The sequence below is a fragment of the Patagioenas fasciata genome, chromosome 1 (genome assembly GCF_037038585.1).
Source record: "Patagioenas fasciata isolate bPatFas1 chromosome 1, bPatFas1.hap1, whole genome shotgun sequence".
In the NCBI taxonomy this organism is placed as follows: Eukaryota; Metazoa; Chordata; class Aves; order Columbiformes; family Columbidae; genus Patagioenas; species Patagioenas fasciata.
In genome coordinates this window covers 147,479,078-147,500,289 of record NC_092520.1, presented here as the reverse complement: position 1 = coordinate 147,500,289, position 21,212 = coordinate 147,479,078, and the positions used below count along the sequence as shown (strand labels likewise).

At 36.6% G+C, this 21,212-nt stretch overlaps 1 protein-coding gene across 5 annotated transcripts; it reads left to right on the top strand.

Moving 5' to 3' along the window:
- The first annotated feature begins 16 nt into the window (after positions 1-16).
- Positions 17-21,090, top strand: FERRY3 (FERRY endosomal RAB5 effector complex subunit 3). Of its 5 annotated transcripts, none has more exons than XM_071817103.1 (15): positions 17-165; positions 719-795; positions 1,378-1,566; positions 1,833-1,978; positions 2,182-2,363; positions 4,041-4,140; positions 4,225-4,346; positions 6,586-6,692; positions 7,378-7,575; positions 9,489-9,596; positions 10,706-10,774; positions 12,271-12,473; positions 18,668-18,725; positions 19,929-19,996; positions 20,840-21,090. In XM_071817103.1, the coding sequence occupies exons 3-15, from the start codon at positions 1,389-1,391 to the stop codon at positions 20,930-20,932; spliced, it is 1,632 nt and encodes a 543-aa protein (XP_071673204.1). In that variant the 5' UTR covers positions 17-165; positions 719-795; positions 1,378-1,388; the 3' UTR covers positions 20,933-21,090. The 5 variants fall into 5 exon arrangements, with proteins under 5 accessions (XP_071673204.1, XP_071673191.1, XP_071673199.1 ...); XM_071817090.1 differs by having other exon boundaries at positions 9,489-9,617; XM_071817098.1 differs by having other exon boundaries at positions 47-165; positions 684-795; positions 9,489-9,617.
- The last annotated feature ends 122 nt before the right edge of the window (positions 21,091-21,212 follow it).

The following is a 21,212-nucleotide window of genomic DNA, read 5'->3' as shown; positions in this document are numbered from 1 at the left end:
ACCGCACTTGGGCCCTGGGCCGGCACATTCGCCACAAAGCGGGTGGGTGCCGAATCTGCGGCTCCGGACACGAAGGTTCTAACTGGGAGGCGAGAACCAGCCGCTGTCGCCACCTCCCACAGCGGCCGTAGCCGCCTCCCCCTCACCTGTCCGTCCGGCAACCAGGTGAGCGAAGAGGGAGGAGGACACGGTTCCTGCCCTTCGTGGCTGGGAAGGGGCTCCAGTCCCTGGGAGCGCTGCCTCATCCGACCTGCGTTTGCCCTGGGGATTTGGAGCCTTCCCAGGCGGGTCACTGGGACCGGAATCCCGCGGGCCCTTCCCTCCCGCCGCCAGCTTTGCTTCTGGTTCCTCAGTACCGGGAGGTGGTTTTGCTTCCCTGGGTATGGGCCCGCTGGTCTGGAGACCCAGAGCTTGTGGTAGAGCTGAGGGCCACAGCCCAGGTTTTGGAAAGGGGGTTTGGGCCTCTCTGCTGGGGCGGGGCAGCTGCTCAGCCGCAATGAGGTCCAAGACATTTTATTACTGCCATGAAGCGATGTGTAGCTGATTTATTTAATCAGTTTCCAAAATGCAGGCTAATTCACAAAGGCCCCTACCCCTGTGAACTGGTCCATGAATTTTGCTATGGAAAATATATTTTTTTCTTTCATTTTCTACTGTTCTTCTCCTTGGACCGTGGTTTTTAGCACTGGGGAGATTTCAGCTGGAGTAATGTGTTCAGCTTTGCAGGTGATGTTCAAAAAAGAGGAACGTAAGTGAGCAGAGGAGCTCTACTGGAGGGAAAAATTACTGATACGGGTATGTGCTCCCATCCTGTATTTTTGTCCTGTAAACAGTTATCTTTTGGCTTATTTGTAATGGTATTATTTAAAAATAATGATGATCTATCCTAAACCAGGTTGACAAAATTAACTTTTTCTAAAAATTATTCCAAATTTCCTCTGCCCCCAAGTCTACCACCTGCAGAAAGGAGGAAATAAAATCCTAATGCACTGTGAAGGATTTTAGATTTTGAGATGTGTGTCAGCAGTTACAGTGTCTTAGTTAAAGTTTGCCATTTATGAGGATTCCTTCTGCCCTGATTCTGTCTTTAATTCAGGAGGCTTATAGTGTAATTTGTAAGAATAATTACCTGAATTTATATAATGATACACTCAGTTACAGTTAAGAAGTATTCAGTGTTTTGGAAACTGGTATTTATGCTTCAGCTCCAACCCGTGTATTTAGAAGTCAAAATTGAGATGAGTATTTATGAAAAATTTGGGAGTTCAAGTTTTCTCGCCAGAAGCTGTTAATTATTAGTAAAGCCATGTTTTTAATTCACACTTTGTAGTTATGATTTTACAAGAATGTAACTCGTTATTTTCATGTCTAATACAGGAAACCAAAAGATGAAGCCTAATAAAGGAAAGATCTGCACTAGAGAGAGAGACTATGTGTACAAATTCAATGCTGGAAATCAACATTTAGTCCTTACTGTGCCTCTCAAATTCCCTGTGCAAGAGAATATTAGTCATTTGCATGGACGTCTAATGCTTCTGCACAATCTGCCATGCTTTATAGAAAATGGTAAGAATTGATTTTTTAAATTAGTGTCGTATGTCCATAAGTGTCTTACAGCCTACTTTAAGAAACTAAAAGAGGGGCATTTACTAGAACAGTCTTAAAAAGGGGTTTTTAAAACAGCAAAACATTGAAGAAAATTGCTGTCAGTACTAGCAAGTAAGGTGCTTAGGTAAGAAGTTTTCAGAAAAAACTTTATTTGTATGTTTCCTGGAAGATTACTGATACGTCCACTAACATGTTTTGTTGATGTACCATTTTAATTTTAACAGACCTGAAGCAATCCCTTAATAAGTTCATAGAAGAGGAAACTATAAAAGATTATGATAGAGAAGCTGAAATGGCTCTGGAAGCAGTGAGGTCAGGAAGAGTAGACATAAACCAGCTGGCAGATACTTGGGCTAAAGCTTATAAAGAGGTAAGATTAAGGCTGAAAAGATAATATTCAAGGCTAGCTTTGTGAGAGCATGTGTGTATGTACAGATGGAATCACATCTGCGAAGGTGCAAAATTACATTGAAATTCACTTACGAATTCTTTTGGTTTTGCCCCACCATTGTGAGGGATCCTTATATGTTCTAGAAGGTGCCATATTCTTTAAAAATCTCTTATAATTTTTAGACAACGTTAGAATATGCAAAACCTGAAGAAACCAGCTGGGATGAAGATTTTGCTGATGTTTATCATGATTTGATACATTCTCCAGCTTCTGAGATGCTGTTAAACCTGGAACACAATTATTTTGTTAGTATCTCAGAATTAATAAGTGAAAGAGATGTGGAACTGAAAAAACTACGGGAAAGGTATACCTTTTTTTTTTTGTTGTTCTTTATTCTTATCTTGTTAAATAGGGGTGTATGCCACTGGGTATATACAGCTCATAGGATGTGTATCAACTTGTATTTTGTCATGTAACCCCATTTTAGTTTTATGTTTCCCTCTTTAAAGTCATGTAATACTTAGCCTATATTGTTAGGGTCAGCTATCATATATTCTCTTCAGTCACTGAAAAGAATAAAAGCTAAGGCCGTCAAAATAATATAAGATTTGATTTCCTTTGTTCTACCTGCTATGTAAGTGATATAACAATGTCAAGTGTCTAGGAAATAAAATAGAAAATAAAGTATATGTATAGATCATATTTTACCTTTGTTATGATGTAATTTAAATGAAAAATAGAAGGTGCCATGGAATGAAAGATGACCAAAAGACTTGAACCAACTTTAAAAGCAAATTTTTGAAATTTAGGTAAGACTGTGTGGGCTCCCAAGTTTCCAAATACGATTGAATAGCTGCAGGTGTCTGCTTTGTCCACAAGAGGGAGGCATATACAATGCAGAGTTTTGTTTTTCTCTTTGAGACTAAATAGGTTGAGTAAAGTGAAAGCACACAAATATAGATACAAAAATAATAGATACTAAATGCTAGGGATACTTGTGAGATGCCAGAATATGGATGTATGTAAGTATGTTTTACCATTCTAAGTGCCCATATTCCTCTTGAGTTGTGTTTGTTTAAGCTCACATTACCCAATGCATACCTGTTTATATAATTTCTTCCAGATTCAATCTTGCATATCTCTCATTTGGGGATAAATGTTGCCAATAATGTGTTAGCAAAACTTTTTGCTGCTTGTTGACTCTTCTTTAGTATGCTTTTAGAAGAAAGAACACTTAATCCTAAGAGCAGTAATGTTGTGGAACTCTACTGTGATATAGACTCCAGAGGAATTTATCATATCTATTTGTCTTAATCAAGAAACCCCATATGTCATTGACAGCCAAGACTATCCCAAATGAGCGTAGCTGTTGTTCTGTTTACACAGGAGCTGATTTGGATTACTTGACCCTGAAATCAAATTTGTTTTGTGGGTATTCATTGCTAAATCTGTGCTAGGGTAAATTGATTCTATGCTAAAGAAAGGACTGAATGTGGAAGACTAAATGAAGCCACAAATTGAGAAGAGTAAGAAGGGATGAGGTATTGGATGAACTAATGATAGTAAGGCAGCCCTTCAACTCCAGGTCCCCTTGTTGAATGTAGTTTGAGCAGGAAGCTCATCTGACTATTGAAAATAGGTGTGTTTAGCCTATGTCTTGGTGTTTACTTGTCTGTGTTATCTGCATTTGGAGCAGGAGGAAAGCAAGGGACTAACTAGGTGCATTTCAAAAACTCTTCTAATGATAAGGAAAGTGCTATATTAGAATATCTGGAGATGCTGTCATACTTTCTTTTGAATACCTGTGAGGGCAGTCTTTAAATGTATGAATTCCAATTCCAAAATGAGCATACAGACAATGTGCTACATGATATATGTTTCAGCAGTGTATTCAGTTATATCTCTGCTTGTGATGAGCAACAACCAGCTGAATGATACAACCAATCATCATATCAGTAACTGTATTAACAACAATGGGGGTCCTTCTGTCAGTTTTTTGAGAGTGTTGCTTGTTATAAATCTACATGTACTTCTCTTTCAGACAAGGAGCTGAAATGGATAAGGTGATGCAGGAGCTAGGGAAATCACTAACAGACCAAGATGTAAATTCATTAGCAGCTCAGCATTTTGAATCTCAGCAGGTAAACTAAATTCAGTGAACTGGAATATATCATGCAAATAATTCTTTAAAAATGAAACCCAAATCATCATTGTTGTCTTGTTAGGATTTAGAGAACAAATGGACCAATGAATTAAAACAGTCTACTGCTATCCAGAAGCAGGAGTACCAGGAATGGGTGATAAAGCTTCATCAGGACCTAAAGAATCCCAACAACAGCTCAATCAGGTATTTAATTTTTCTGTGGTGCTTACTTCCATCTGTAATAGTTCAAAGAACTTGCTTGTATATAATCTTTATTTCAGATTAGCCATTTAATTAGGATCATCAAAGAAAATCAAAGGCAAGTAAACCACCATAATTAAATACTTGTATTTTTAGGAGTTTCTTCATTGTGTAATGTTATAACCTTTCTGTACCAGAATGTGTTCCAATGCACCGAACTATAACTTGAGCTGAATGGGATTTCCTCCTTTTTTACCTTTATTTATAATGTCTCTCTTTAGCACTATTTCACAAGGTTTTCTGTTACCATTTAAGGATGTTCTGCAGAATGATAGTAGCTTAATAAATGATAACAGTGTCACAAATTTTGAATTACAAGCCTCTTCGTTCATTTGTTTTATGTATACATCACTTGACAGGTAAAAAAAAATTTATTTTTTAGTGTGAACACTTGTGAGAGTTGAATGGAAAGCTTTCTGAGTAAATAGCAGGGAAATCAGAATTTGTAACTTGGGGAGATCCTTATTCTATATCATTAATAACCAACACCTTTGCTACTAATAGGAAAATATGAGAAAGCACTGGGCTTTACTCCTCCCTCATCATAGTAGAAGAGCATGTCTGAGTAGATTTAGATGGATGCAGTAAGGAATTTATGGGAAACACAACACCTTTGAACAAAGTGGATGCCAGCGGTAAGAGGAGACAGGCATGGACCCTAATGCGTGAAATATTAATACTCCATCACTTTCTTTTAAGTGTTTCTTTTTGGTATAAGGAAACCAAGTGTATGGAATATGAGGGGAGAGAGAGGAGGAGAAATATATTAGAAGATGATGCTGTATATTTAGATTTCTCACTACTTTCCTCAGGATTATGTTGGCTGTGAATTTATGTTTTTGGAAATCTCTTGCAATTCTCAGGTTAGTCCCAGAATGTCCTAGGACTGCGTTGGCCTCTTTCTAACCTAGTGATCAGGTAAAACATGACTGCAGTAGTGACAGTCTGCTCAAGCTCTAAGCTCAATTCTAAAATATTTTCCCACAGAATTTTCATGTCAGCCTTGTTAATTATTTCTATGAGGCTTTAAAGATAGTGAAATTACAAAGACTAGTCATATTTATCACTGTGAACCTCTTCCTGTGTTCTGGCCTTCTGCTATAAAATAAGACCAAGGTGAAGTTGCTTAGAGCTGAAAGCTAGAAGAAATGGACTGCTAGAAGTCCAGAGCAAAGGACCTCTGAGAATGACGATGTTTTGGCTTCATAATCTTGGATTCTTATAATAGATGTGAAGTGATAGTACTTGAATCATTGCACTCACACTAGCAGAAATTGTTGAGTCTTGAAAACTATAGATCACTAATGTATTTGAAAATAATGCACAGGAGGTCTATATTGGGGCAACTAGAAACTTGAAGAGAGAGATAAAAATGTGTGTGTTACCTACATATATACATATATGTGCGGGTGTAGATATATATATATCTTTAAGCATCTAGGTGCTTACAAGTATGTATATATTTGTTAACGGGATATCTCATATCTCAGTTCTACCTCATCACTAGGCATTTGCTGTTAGTGGAATTGCTTACAAGTTTATGAAATACCTTTGGGGATTAGGCACTTTGAAAACAAATGTTTAATGCAGAAACAAATTGATGAGATGTTCATGTTCTTCATGTTGCAGAAACAGTGCTTATATCACTTACTACCAGACAGTTGAATTTAGAAAAAAAAAAAAACACCACAACTTAAACCTGTGATCTGAAATATATTCTGATAGTTTGAACACTGTGGAACATTTGATTTGGCATTTTTTAACTTACCATTTTGTGTGGGGAAAAAGGAGTAAAAGGAAAAACTAGAATTCTTCTCAGCCTATTTATAATAGCCAAAACCTTCTTTATGAAGCTACTAGCTGAAACTTTTCTATGCTCTTATTATGTTATAACTAGGTCTTGTCATGTTTTTTTTTGATTTCTCAGTCTTGGAATGCTTTACAAATGAACTGGGTAATGTAAATCTAACAGTGGAATCTACTCTTCCTGCTGGTATGCATCTGGAGTATTGCATGCCAGAATGGTAAAACCTCAGCTGAGTGGAGTTCATTCAAATATGTTTAGTCTCCTGATTTCCACAGACTAGCTGAGAAAATTTTGGATAGCTTTCACAAAATATTGTTGGTCTTGGAAAAAAAAAAATATAGGATAAACTTTTCAGTGCATTTCTCATTATTTTAGTGATGAAATTAAGGTTCAGCCCAGTCAACTGAGAGAATCTGCAGAAGGAAATGGAAGAATTTATGAAGAGCAAAGGCTGTTAGAAGAAAGTTTTACTATTCACTTGGGTAAGTAAACCAACACCAAAACATAGTAACAGATGCTAGTAAATAATGTAGCTAAGCCATGTATTATTTACAGTATTTAACTGTCAATGTATGTAATATATGCACTTTGTAATTGTTTTATATTTGTCCTTATGTGAGAGAAGTACAGTACAGTATAAACTGTATCAGACAGTATCTACTTGAAATACACTTAATGGAAATGATTCTAGAAGCAAATTTCTATCCATCCTAGCAAGGTGACTGATGTAGAAAAGCACGCTAATATCAAAACACATAGCGGTTTAAAATAATATTTTAACTTAGGTTTTTATAAGAAAATGTGGGTATCAAATTCAATCCCCGTGATAAATTAACAGAAAAATAGATGCTTAAATTTTTTACTTTTTGTTTATGCAATAGAGACTTCTTACATTATCTATTTTGACTGCACTAATATTTCATCCATAGCCTTATAATAGGGAAGAAGGCTTATTTCAAGTACAGGTAAGCCTTGCTTTGAGACAGTATGTGAAAATGTTACATTTTTACTCTTACTTTGTAAATTGTTGATCTGTACATTGGTTATATTTTCCTTATAGATCTTTTTCACAAAACTTAGGGGAGCACTTTGATCCCTTGCATTTTAATAACAATCCTGAGTTTCCTCTTTTACTGTATGTATTAAAATAATTTATATGCATTACAGGAGCTCAGTTGAAGACTATGCATAATTTGAGATTATTGAGAGCTGATATGCTGGATTTCTGTAAACATAAGCGTAATCATCGAAGTGGAGTAAAACTTCACAGACTTCAAACTGCGATGTCTCTCTATTCAACTTCTCTCTGTGGCCTGGTTTTATTGGTAGATAATCGGATCAGTTCATACAGTGGCATCAAAAGAGGTGAGTCTTCTAACAGAGTGAAAATGAATGTCACTTAATAACTTGCTATCTTCTCTCGCAAAAAATATTTCCTGTAAAATGAAAATTTATTGGAGACCCTTATGTTTTGGAAATGGTGTTGCAAAATGGCAACAAATGCGAAAAAAGAGATATGAGTAAGGATGGGGGATAGAGTTGTTCTCTGATATGCTGTTATCTCTCTCATCCCTTTCCTAGGTTTTGTGTTGAGGAAGGAGCTTTTTGGAGTGAACACTTCAATTTTGTTTCCCCTGCTTTAGGCTACCTTAATATCAGTAGGGGCTTCTGTCTCTTCAGTGTCAGCTTAGCATAATGAGGCTTATTTGTAAAGATGAAAATGAAACATGCTAAGATTTTAAATTGATAAGTAAATGCATAAAAATGCCATGTACTTTAGATATCTGCGGCGCTAAGAATTCCATTAAAAATGAACAATAGGAATAGTATTTGCGTATTCCTGGAGAGCTTGATTAGTAGCCGTTTTTATGGTGTGGCTTTTGAGTATCTACATACTATGATGAAGGTGTTTTCTGTCGAGGTTAACCAATGAAATGTGTTTGTTCTTGTTCCAATTTTGGTCACCAAGGCCTTCTCTGAACCACATTATTGGCTTTCCCACCTTCATCTTGAAGTTTAAGACCAAAGTATTTACACTTGAAATATCTTTATGACTGGAGCCACTGTTATTCATCATTATTCTAGTATGCTATTAAAAAAATGGACTTTGTTGATATTCTCTGAAAAGAGCGTGGAATCAGGTTTGTAGCAAGGAGTGTACTGGCAAAAATTGCAATTGCAGTTGTACTGTTTATGGTTTCCAAGTTGCTTAATTCTGACAATATTATTTCATATTTGTACTCATTTTCAGTTACTTTTTTTAAAACTACTTAAATATTTACATTAATAACAAACAGATTTCTTTTTATAGTAAATCTTAGATGATAAGATTAACATTGAAGTAGTAGTGTTAAACATAAAATTGCATCTTATAGTCACCCATTAGATCTTGCAGGCACAGTAGAGGGGAAAATAAGCAACTATCTTCTAATCTGTAAAATATAATCATCAAAAAATTTTTATTTCTTTGAGTTCTGAAGGGACTTTGGTGTACTTAACTGTGGGCATATTCCACAGCTGTCTGCACCATCATTCTTTGAAAAAATGTTGCAGAAGTGAATGTAGTATAGTCCAGCTCCTTCTAATAGCTTATTTTGGCTCCCATTGCCTTCCTTTGAGAGATGGCTGGATGTTAGGATAAGGAGCTTAGTATACCAGGCACAGAGGCAGTACATTATGATCCTAATTATTAGTATAATATTTCCGAATCTGACATAATGCCTCATTATCAGGAAAAGGAACTTGCAGCTCTTTTCAGCTGATGACACTTGTCTTTAGGTTTCAGATCTGTGAGAACTAAAAGGAAAGAACTGTAATTCCAGCTTTCCAGATACACTGTTTATGAATTTCATTAATAGCTTTCCTTTTTCAAAACAAACTGGAATGCTGTTGTTGCAGTTGGAAGTATCTGTTATGTATGTTTTAATGAAGTATCACAGATGGAAGGACTGTTAGTAACAAGATCATTTTTAATGCACATATATTATTACTGCTAATTTCAGGGGGGTTTTTTTGGTTTGGGTGATTTTGTTTGAGCAACAGCACTCAAGTTTGGTTGTGTCTTTGTGGTTTTTTCCAAGTAATTAGTTTCTTTACAAAAAATGTTTTCTCTCTGCCACAGACTCTTTTTTAGAATTTAAACTGGAATACAGCAGGGCTTTGTCTGGTTTTGGGAGAATTGCATTTGTAACTGGCCTTGCTTGAACAGCAGGGCAGAATTATGTAAGGTTACTAAGCACTGCCTTATGACGTGTATTTTAATCTTATTTTTTTCCTAGATTTTGCAACTGTTTGCCAAGAATGCACGGATTTCCATTTTCCTGGAATTCAAGAACAGCTTGAAATTGTCCAGAAGGTTGTACTTAAGGCCAGAGCACAGCGTAGCAGTAAGTCGAAAAGACATCATGGTCAGTGACAACCAAAATTACTTACCTTGAAATAGAATAGTGGTCAGCTGAGTGTTTGTTGTTGATTTCACTCTTCTTCAGTTACCTGATCTATAAAATTGAATGTTTGAGTTTATCTGTAAACTCCAAGAAGTCTGCATGACATTCTACAGACAGCATGTTCATGTGATGTCTTTGCTGCTAAAACAGCCATACCTTACCAAAAAAAAAAAAAAAAATAAAAGGGTATAACTCTAGTTCTGATCACACTTTAACAGCATGGGAAGGGTATAGGGTCATTGTGCCTTCCTCTGCAGTTTAAAATGCCTCTAGCAACACAGACTTCATCTGACTTGACTTTTGTATTTCTCCTTAAATGTAGAGCTTTAAAAATTGCAGAAGAGGAGTTATGACTTTTTTCCCTTTTTTATAAGTGAACACTAAAAACTGAATAATAAATTGACTAAATGTGTGTATTTTTCAGTGCTGACCAAAACCTTGTGGATGGTTTATTTTGCATTTATTTTTACAAATTACTGTGAAATTTTCTGACCACATGGTGTTAAGGCAGTACATCATGAAAGTCTGTTTTTCTTGCAGAGAACTACTTATGTGGTTTAAATACATCAGTAACATGAATAGATTCATAAGAGTACACAGAGAAACAAGTTTTCTTAGGAACCTGCATGTTGCTGTAGTCCTGAGAAAAATACTGAAAGCTGTTTGTGTACCACTGATTTATGTAAATATCTTTGAAATTTTTCTTGTAGTACTAGGAACTGATTTGTTTTAAATAATTGCAGTATTTTAAAAGAAATAGCAAGGTAGTATGTAGTTGTGGGGCAACTTGGAAAGTTTATTACCTTTGAGAAAATTGTGTTTTTTCCAAATGTAGATGTATCGTAGGGTTATTAAATACAAAAGCTAATGAGTTGACATAGGATTTAGTTCAGTGTCTGTTTCCTGCCATTCCTGCTTCTTTTGGGTGACTTTATGGTAACTTTATAGTAAAAATTCAAGCCAGATATTATCTCAATACGTCAAACTTCACACCAAACTGGAATTAATAGATGATATGTTTAATATTTGTGCTGTGTGTTTATATACAGAAAACAAAAGTAGTGGAATAGAAGATAAATTAAAGAATGTTGAACGAAACCAGTCGAATATTTTGCCGGGTGAGTTCTCTTGCATTTTCTCCCTCTTTTTAAAGCAAAATGTGTTTTATAGATGCGCATTTTTAGCTCTAAGGTCAGAACATAAATTATAAACTAAACCCAAGTTGACCTCAATCAGAGGAGAAGGATGTTCTTGTGGCTAAGGCGGAGAACTGGGTGTCAGGACATCTGGTTTCTATTCCCAGCTTTGCCACTGCATCATGTGACACGGGGCAAATCACTTCTCTATGACTAAAATTTCTCTTCAGAATTTCAGAGTGAAAAAATGGTCTCTGAGCATCTTGGGAAAAGGTAAAACTTAAATACTAATTTTATTTTTTAAAATAATTAATATGTTGCTGTCATGATACAGTACAGCACTTTAGAATGTATTTTTTAACTTTGAGAATATATAAATCCATTCCTCACAAATATGAAGTATCTTCTGTATATGTTGTGATTTTTAGTAAGAAAAGCTTCTGTGGGATTTGAAGGTGAATACACAGTTGGAGGAGGAAGGAGTTAAATCCATACAACTCATGGTTGAATAAGAAGACTTTTAAAAGTTGCTTTCACGATTGTCTTAGATCTTGTTAGTATAAGTGGATTACAAATCAACTTGGGTCCTTAACAGATAATTGGGGTGAATCTTGCTGCAGTGGCTTGTGTATTATTAATCTTAGATGGTCATTGCTGGGAATTGCTACTTCCTTAACTGTCATCAGAAGGGTGTACATACCTGTTATTCAGGTGTCCTAGTACAAAGGTAGTATCTTAAGTTAAATGACCGCTGAAAATAAGTTTGCAGAAAGACCTTCATCTGTTGACTGAAACAGTGTGGGGTATTGCATACCTGCTTTTCTGTTGACTCTAGTATAGACTGTTGATCTGCAGCATGAAGGTAAAATGGAGAATCTGCATTTCTCCTTCCCTTACTCTTTTTCTACCTTTGATAAATAGTTACGAAGTTTAAAAATATCCCCAACAAGATGTCTTAGTAATTTTTGAAAACAACTTCATAGCTAATCTTTGCATTACTATGAAATATTGTAAATTCTAATGATCATTGATACTTTTGTCTTCTGGTACATATTTCAGTTGTTAGGTAATCCCCTTTTTCCACAGACTTTTTGCATCCTTTATTTTAACCCATCCATTTTTGGTATTTCCGCCTCCCACATCTGTCTGCAATTCAGTGCTTACATTATATATTTTGAGTATTACAGCTCCTCTGTGTTTGTTTTTCTGTTTTGTGCTATATATAGATTGTATCCGCCTGTACGGGCACTGTTATGTCTTACTACACCAGGTGTCTGTGATGATATTCCAAGAGATTTTACATCAGTTCGTTTCTAACTTCTTTTTTTATCTCCTTGTGTATGTGTTCTGATCTCTTTTGTATATTTGTATTTGCCTTTTGTCTTTAACTGACCCTATCCTTGCGTTGTCTAACAATTGTATTTCAGTACACATCACTATCATGACATCTTGCCTTCTTCATTTATGTTTTTCTGTAGGAGAATTCTACATCACACGCCATTCAAATCTTTCTGAAATTCATGTCGCTTTCCATCTCTGCGTGGACGATAATGTAAGGTCTGGTAACATAACTGCTCGGGATCCTGCAATCATGGGACTCAGAAACATTCTCAAAGTTTGCTGCACACACGACATTACTACTATTAGTATTCCTCTCCTGTTGGTGCACGATATGTCAGAAGTAAGTAAATGTAAAGATTTGGTTTCTTTTTTATCATCTAGGATGCAACAAAAGGGATTTTTTGCAACGCATATGTTTCGTGCTAGTTTAAGTCAAATGGGACAGTTTATCCTAGTCACGTGCTCTTACCACATCATTGTTCTGGCATTCATATCTATATGGTGACCCACATTAAGGAACCAAACCAGTTAAAAACATTTCAACCAGAAGAATCACTTTTTCTTTTTTAATTCCCACACTGTGTTTTGGACATTTCACTTACTTGATCCAGCTCATTGCACAGTTACACAAGTATTAAAGACGGGACTGCTTGCTTGGGAGTCTTCTGGCAACAGCTCTTGCTTACAAACTATACCTTCAGAGTCACTGATGCAATAGTGCTGCCAGATCACCAGTTTTAATAGTTGCGAGTTAGAAAGTCAGTTTTAAGGTTTAAGTTTTATGAGCAGCAAACCTAGTAAAGCTTGGCTTGGAGTTCTGTATCCCTAAACACCACCTCAGCCCTATGCTGCAGCAAGCAAATTTCACCTCTCCTCTGAACTGTCTCCTTCACTGCCTAATCACTTGCATCCTTAATTTCTTTCCCTGTTTTCTCTCTTAAGTCCCTCAAATGCCAACTAGGCAAGAAGCAGCATACTGCTGAGGCTCTTTGTAGATACAAGTGTGCTTAATTATTGTGCTGAGCTCTTATATTCTCTTCTTTAATGGGACACTAATGTGCAGTGCTTGTCTCGTACTCAGCTGTAACTTTTTGCAGTGCATAGTAATTTAATGCCATTGACAACCTCTTTCCTCCACCACATGTGGCTCATAAGATACTAGCAGAGAAGAAAAGGGTGTGTTTTGATTTATGCGTCTTGCCCTTATCCTGTCACTAGGCATCACTGTAAAGAGTCTTGCCCCATCCTCTTGACATCCACCCTTGAGATATTTATAAGCATAAATAAGAACCCCTCTCAGTCTTCTCCGAACTGAACAGATTCATCTTTCTCAGCTGTTCCTTGTAAGAAAGATGCTTCAGACCCCTGATCTTCTTTGTAACCCTCCACTGGACTCTATCTAGTAGTTCCTTATTTTTGAAGTGGGGATCCCAGAACTGGACACAGTACTTCAGATGCAGCCTTACCAGAGCTGAGGAGAGGGGACTGACAATCTCTGACCTGTTGACCACAGTTTTCCTAATGCATCCTGTGATGCCATTGGCCCTCTTGGCCAGTGGGGCACATTGTTGACTCATGGTCAACCTCTTCTCCAACAGGGCTTCAAGGTCCTTCTCTGCAATGCTGCTTTCCAGCAGGTCAACTCCCAACCTTTACTGGTGCCTGGGATTATTCCTCCCTACATGCAGGACCCTACACTGGCCTCTGTGGAACCTCATCAGGTTCTTCTCTGCCTGGTCCTCCAGCTTGTCCAAGTCTCGCTGAATGGCAGCACAGTCTTCTGGTGTGTCAGCCTTTCCTCCAAGTTTGGTATCATCAGCAAAATTGTTGAGTGTGCACTCAGTCTCTTTGTCCAGATCATTGATGAATAGATTGAACAAGACTGGACCCAGTTCTAGCCCCTGGGGAACACTTCTTGCTACAGGCCTCCAACCAGACTCTGCACTATAGATCACAACCCTCTGAGCTCTGCCATCCAGCCAGTTCTCAATCCACCTCACTGTCCACTCATCCAACCCGCACTTTTTGAGCTTACCTATGTGGATGTTGTGAGAGTGTCAAAAGCCTTGCATAAGTTAAGGTAGACAATATGCACTGCTCTCCCCTCATCTACCCAGCCAGTCATGCCATCATAGAAGGCATCATATGAGTCAGATAATGCACACTTGCATGGATAATTAGTCTGTTTTGGGTTTTTTTAAATAACACTTTGATTTTTTTTCACATGTAAATTTTGGTACTGCCTTTCCTTCTTTTAAAGTGGCTGACTTATAGCAAGATAAAGGCTCACCAGTGAATTACCTTTAACAGTGACTTTTTTAACAGAATTTGATTGGAACATCATGTAGACGTGTCCCCCTTTTGCAAGATCAGCGTCTATTATTGTGAAAGTGCAAGCAATGCAAAAGTTAAAAATGTCCAATAATGAAGCTTTTAAAGGATATACTTCTGTACATAAAAGTAGACTTTTAGGAATGGATAATATTATTTCTGATTTTTTTTCATCTCTAGGGTTCCAGTGCAAGTAATCAACTTGCACGACAGCAGCCTGGTTAGTCATGGGACTCAGTTACTCTATTTCGTATGTTTATTGATGTTTTTTCTTAATCAAGTCACCATCTCACTATATTCTTATGTAGAGGTTTTGATTGCAGGGTGACAATAAAACCGTGGCAGATGTATTGTTAACCCCCTCTTCCTTCCTTTCCCCCTTCAGCTCCTCCCTCTCCCCCCGTCCCACTAAGGACAGGCGATTGGGAGGGAAACAAGGACAGAGAGAAGAGAGTTGGAAAAATTAAAAATGTTTTACTAATGCTACCAATAAAAATAGAGAAAATAATATAAAATATACAAAACCAGTCTTGAAAGTCCTGGCAACTGCTCCGACAGAATGAAGGGCCGGCACCCAAAGTCCTGGACTGGAATCTGCAGCCAACCAGAACTGGATTCAGTCTGTCACTAGGCCTCAGTTTGCAGGGGCGACTAGCTAGGTCATCTCGTGATGTCGGCCATAAGGAAAAGGGATGAGATCCTAGTGATCTCCCACTTTTATATGAAGTATGATGGGAATGGGATGGAATGCTTCAGTTGGTCAGTTTTTTGGTCACCTGTTTCTCGTTGTCTCTCTCACAAGATGTACATCCATTCTCATCCATCCTTATTAATGACCTTACATACCATTTTTTTGTCTACCAAAACATGTATCTGTTTTTTCAGAAAAAAATGCAGCTAATATGCAGACTTTAGCTGACAGGCAAATTCACTAAAAGAGAAACTTGTTTTTAACAAAACCAGGACATCTTTAAACTTTGTTAGTTTTAGCTTTCATTTGCACATCTGTATTTTAAAAAAACAAATAAAGCACAAGGCCACATGTTCAATGTGCTTTGAGAGTATGTTGCTGCTTGAGTGTGTAAAACTGAAGAATTATCTTCTTGTCTAATGCTGGGTTCTTAAAAGATCCTGGTAAAATGGTTTACCTTTTATATTAAGTTTTCAGTCTTTGCAGAGTAAGCAGAAAGTGACCTGTATGATAAGTGTATGTTTAGCCAAAACTGCATTGTGTGAATTGCATTAGCAGCATTGCTTATTACAGTGCTCTGCAGCTGGCTGACCTAATTTGAAATGAACACATATGTAACTTGTTGTTGAGGGAAAAGTGAATAATAACAGGTTTCTGAAAGTTAACCTGGACTTGGTGCCTTCAGCAGCCCCAGTTTTGAATCGGCATTTACCACCTACATAAAAACATTTTTGCAAAGTGGTTAACCATGAGCACAGCTGCAGAGATGTTTGGATGCTTCACTGTGACAGGCATTCGTCATAAGTTTTCTCTGTGCTTTTCCCAAAGGTTTTCTTCTTTTATGGATGGAAGAGTTTATAAGTTCACAGAAGTAAGGAGGGTATTGATCTCAATGAGGCTGTTACATTTGTTATTCTTGGACCTTAATATAAAGCTAATTTTTTTTTTTTAATTAGGAATTCTATTTTCCTTAGTTTTTCTTATGACAAGAACAACAAAACAGTATTTCTCTGTTCTGATCATTAAGTTAAATGAAGGAAAGAAACAAAATCAGACAAGTTCAAGTTCAGGACAACTAAGGTGTTACTGTCTTATTACTGTTCTGAATCTAATATAAACTGATATATAAACTGGGCAACAAAATGGCTCTAAAAGCATGGCATTGCTAAAAGTGCTGGTGCGCTTCCTTCATAGTTACAACATAGGAGCCATTGCTGCTGTCCTCCCAGCAATACCATGAAAAATGTGACTCTTCAAGGGTCATGGGCAGCTGTTTCTATTACAATAAGTTAAGACAAGAATGTTTGGGAAAAAAAGTATAAATGGAACATAAACTGTGTAACAGATGCTTATGAACATTATTTATAGAGAGAGATTATTGATGGGTTTGTTAACCTCAAATAATTCTCATCTGAGTTTCCTGCGTTTAAATGTATAGCTGCTCATACAGTATTTAGCATTTGCGTAGATATAGTTTGTGTCAACATCTTGCTAATTATTAATAAAATTAACCATTTAAATTTGGTTTGAAATCTTTGTCCCACAAGACATTTATGGATATTTAGTGTTTTCATTGCCTGGCCAGCATTGTTCTGCAAAGGTACAAACCCTTAGCTTTATAAAATCAGCAGCCCCATGTAGTGAGTCTGTCACAAATTTGTTTGAATAAAACGGTTTGCAGCTTACCTGTCTAGTGAGTGAAATTGTCCCTTTTTTTTTTCTTAATAAGCAGAAAAAATATCTTAATTTGACAACAAATCATTGCATCCTAAAAAGGCGCAAGGTATGGTCTCTGCTAGTGAACAAAACTAAAGGTCCCAGGTGTCTTTTCACTTGTTTAAATGCTCTTAACCAAACTTTACTATAGAAGATGGGGTATTTGACTTTTTTCCCCATCCCCAGCATTGTATTTTTAATTGGTGCTTAGCCAATCCTTCATCATTTCCATAACTGTTACTTAGTTTGCATACAGAGAAAAATCCTGATAACATGGCAAAATCATGAGAACTTACATTTTTAAAGATGGTTTAGAACTGAATCGCTAGTGTGTCATTTTCAGTTCTTGTGGCTTGCACGCAGTGACATTCTGGATTCAACCTGTTATTTCCCTGAGTGCCCACAAGATTTAACATCTATGTTCCTCTGAAACAGTCCAAGGAACAGTGTCATATCCTGCTGTTTTGATCAGTCCTTTTAAGGCTTAGCTCCCTTTATTGATTATGCAAGGTACTCCTGAGTTGCCTTCAGAGCAACAGGACCTTTCTTTTTACACACTTGTTTTTTACCTAAGCCAAAATGGTGATCAAAACTAACAATAAGCGACTCCATTACTTGTGACAGAAAGCATGCTTAAGCAGATAAATTATAACAAAGACCAAGTATTTATTCCAGAAAGCTTAGAAATGAAAAAAAAGAAAGTTATCCAGCATTGTTCTGTCTGATTAATGTATTTTATGCCCTAAAAGCAGCATCTATTGATTCTGTGATTTACATCACGAAAGAAAGTTTTCAGAAAAGTTTTTTCTAGCTTATGCTTTTTTTAATGTAATACATACTTCGGGGATGGCAGGAGATACTGCCTCTTAAGTTGGAACTTTGGCATTCAGTAATTGTTTAATGCAGCTTTGTTCAGTACACTGTTTCAGTGTTATCAGTTGGCATTCTTAGATAATCTTGCTTCTCAACGTTGTTTTTTTTTTAAATCCTGAAATCAAGCTCTTCAAAAATGGAAGATTGCACGGTGTTTGGCATTGCAAAATAAAGGCTGATTTTATTGAATAGAAAATTACGTAAAGTATAAATTTGAAAAGGTACATAGAATAATGAATTTGTTTCCATAATGAATTTGTTTCATATTCCACCTTGGTATTTACCTTTAGGTGAGAATTTACTAGCTGTTTATATCTGAAAATCCTTCATCAGATGAAAATGGATTTTGTTTGTTTTAACTCTTAACATAAATGCATCTTTAGGGGAGAAGGTTTTGTTCCAGTATTAGGGAGAAGGTTTTTACTGAAGGCAGTGGGTATGCCATAAAACCTTAAACAGAATCATAAAGAATAGCTGGGAATCATCAGTTACTGCTCTTCAGTTATCATCAGGAACCTGTGTTTGGCGAGCTGAAGCACAAATCTTACAGTTATCCCTTGGATGTTATACATTTTTCTGAAGCTCTGCAGGAGAACTAATTAGACCTATTTCCAATAACATTAATAGGATTGGCAACAATATTTTTATTCAACATCTCAGCTTAAAAATTTATAGATTGTTCTGACACTGAGCTCTCCTATCAATAAGCAGTTGCAGTGTGTTCATGGTCACCTATAAGGTATATACTGCCTGCCTAGAATACTCTGGAAACTGAATCACTTTTCATGGTCTGTAATGCTGCTTGAATACCTGATGGGAAAATGTAGTTCTGTGGCAAAACTGTATTCTTTTTAATAACTTCCTTGCTATTCTTGTTGGTTAAATCCATTTGGCATTGAGGCTTTTCATTTATTAATTTTCAGGAAATGACCATTCCATGGTGCTTGAAAAGAGCAGAGCTTGTGTTCAAGTGTGTCAAAGGTATGTTAGTGAATGATTCATCTGGGGTTTTTTTTGTGTTGCATTTGGTGACATCCAGCCTTAACTCAGGCTGTATATTAAAAAACAAAAAAGGTGTTTTTCAATAATTTATAATTTGTTGAAACATACGCTTGTATTGTGTCTTTAAAATTATTAACTATCCTACCAAAAAATGGTCTCAGACACTTAGAATGGAGACTAAAAATGTTTCAAATGGATCTTCACCACTTAGACAGTAGAAGAAAAAGCCCTTGCTGCTATGAGTAATCTCTGAAGGAGAGCAAGAGCTGGTGGTTCTCTACAGTGTAATTTCCAGTGTCTTCTGTATTTGGTTTGCCTCAAACAATGAGGACTTCCAACATTTTTCCAAGGCTAATTTATATACTAATTCATCTCTTTGCTGGAAAATCCTCAGGACTCAACTTGTTTTTCTGTCTTTCCAAGTGGTGTTATTTACTGCATTGTTCTGTGTTGCACTTATAAATACTTGAACCAGTGATTTAGAGTGTTAAAAATGTTAGCAGTGTTAATGCTCTTTCTACCACCTACTCAAGGAACATCTTCCTATTGTGACCTTTACTAATTCACTAATGGAATATCATCCACATAGCCACTTGCATGAAACAAGTATTTTTCTGGATATGTTTATTTGCCCCTAGTGAGTTTCTGTGGACCTTGTAGTTCATTTGTAAGGAGAAGCTAGCATAAAAATGCTGGAAAGTAACTTGAGCAATAAAGGAGAACTGAGCTTTTTCCATATACGTCAGTTCAGATAATTTCTGTTTCTGTCAGATTGTCCCTTTGGCAACAGGCTTGTAGTCCTTCACATGGATGTGATCCCATTAGAGCTAATGGAAAGAGCTATTTCTCAGTGAAAGCAAGCCATTGAAAGAACTCACAGATGTGTATTTGGAGAAACCTCTCAATTCTGCTGTACAGTAGGACTGATTATTCTGCTCTTCAGGAGTATATTGACTTCATAAGTCCTCATTAGATTTTCCAGCTAAAGCAGATTTCAGTCAGGAAATTGACCAAGTCTGATTTAAATGTAATTAATGACATCGCTAGTTAAGGCAGGGATGTACAATGTACAGGGATGTACAATCCTAATTGTACATGAAAACTGTCTCGCCGCTTGTTAATGGTGTAATTGACAGGGAAGACTGCATAGGTAATGCATATAGTATGAATACTGTTTTTTAGGTTTCATGATGGAAATGGCCTCATGGGATGGAGGAATTTCTCGGACTGTACAATTCTTGGTACCACAGGTAAGTTAATCTAAGTTCATTTCTAACATAGGAGACTGTTGGAACGAGAAATTAAACATCAGCAGATCTAGTTTGATTTCTTGGCTGTGCCCTGCTCTTTTTGTATGAGCTTAAATTAATCACTGTGGTTTTGGTCCCTTGCCTATAAAATGGGAATAAGAGGGGTTTCTATTTTTTAATATCCTGTAGTATTTTCTGAGGATGCTAAAATCTCAAACTGGTAAGTTCAGAGTTCAGTCATGTTTCTGCAAAGTCATAAGTGACTCTAGATATTTGAAGTGAATTGTAATTAAGATTCTGAAATGATTTAATTTGGAGTTACAGCTGATCATCAGAAACAGGAAGTTTTCCAAAGGTGGCCAGCACTATTTTTTACTTGTTCTAAAAAGCGGTACTGGAAGTAATATAAAAATCAGAGTTATATTAGGAAAGAAATAACATGTGTTTCTTGATAAAGTAGTAAATGGCTGAGCAAGGAGTAGGCCAAGAATAAGCTAAATAGCGAAGTTGAATCTAATTCTAGAATTTAGAGAGCAGGAGTCCTGTGGATATCAAATGGTACTGTCCTGCTTATGCTACGCAGAAATAATGGATTACTGGAACAATAAATTTACTGGAAACAGATATGTCACATAAATACACAAACACTATTTTTTTGTAAATCTTTTTCCTTTTGATTAAATTAAATAGAATTGTAACACATAGTTTGAAAATTATTTTCGTGGTCTTCTGAAAAACAACCGTTCTCTTATATCAAGAAACAAAGTTGATAGACAATTGATTCTTCCAAACTATAGCAAAAAGCCAAAGCTTAATGATGCAATTTTGGGGTTTTTTTTCCAGACAATTTCTGAGGAAATGTTTTACCAACTGAGTAATATGCTTCCGCAGATCTTCAGAGTATCCTCTACACTGACTCTCACCTCTAAGCACTGAATTTTGTGCAGCAGTAAGATGTATCCTGTTGACAAAGGATGAGATTACAGAGATTCTGAAATAGAATGTCTCTTTTCTGAGGGATGATGACCCTGAAGTGGTATTTGTTGCAATTTCAAGAATCATGTTGTCATAATAAACGATAAATGCTTTCTGTACTTGGTGTCAGCAGTTGATTTTTGCCACTTGCTTTCCGATTCAGCAGAGTATTAATGCTGAATTCCTCACTTTCATCTGAAAGATGTTCAATGTAACGTAGTGTATATAATCTACAGAAATA

Bases quoted from the DNA above. Each gene is read 5' to 3' on its own strand.
- FERRY3 (XM_071817090.1), top strand. From the start codon at position 1,389: ATGAAGCCTAATAAAGGAAAGATCTGCACTAGAGAGAGAGACTATGTG. The intron at 2,364-4,040 runs GTATACCTTTTT...CTTCTCTTTCAG, and splicing joins CTGAAAAAACTACGGGAAAG to ACAAGGAGCTGAAATGGATA. The intron at 12,474-18,667 runs GTAAGTAAATGT...ATTAATTTTCAG, and splicing joins TGGTGCACGATATGTCAGAA to GAAATGACCATTCCATGGTG.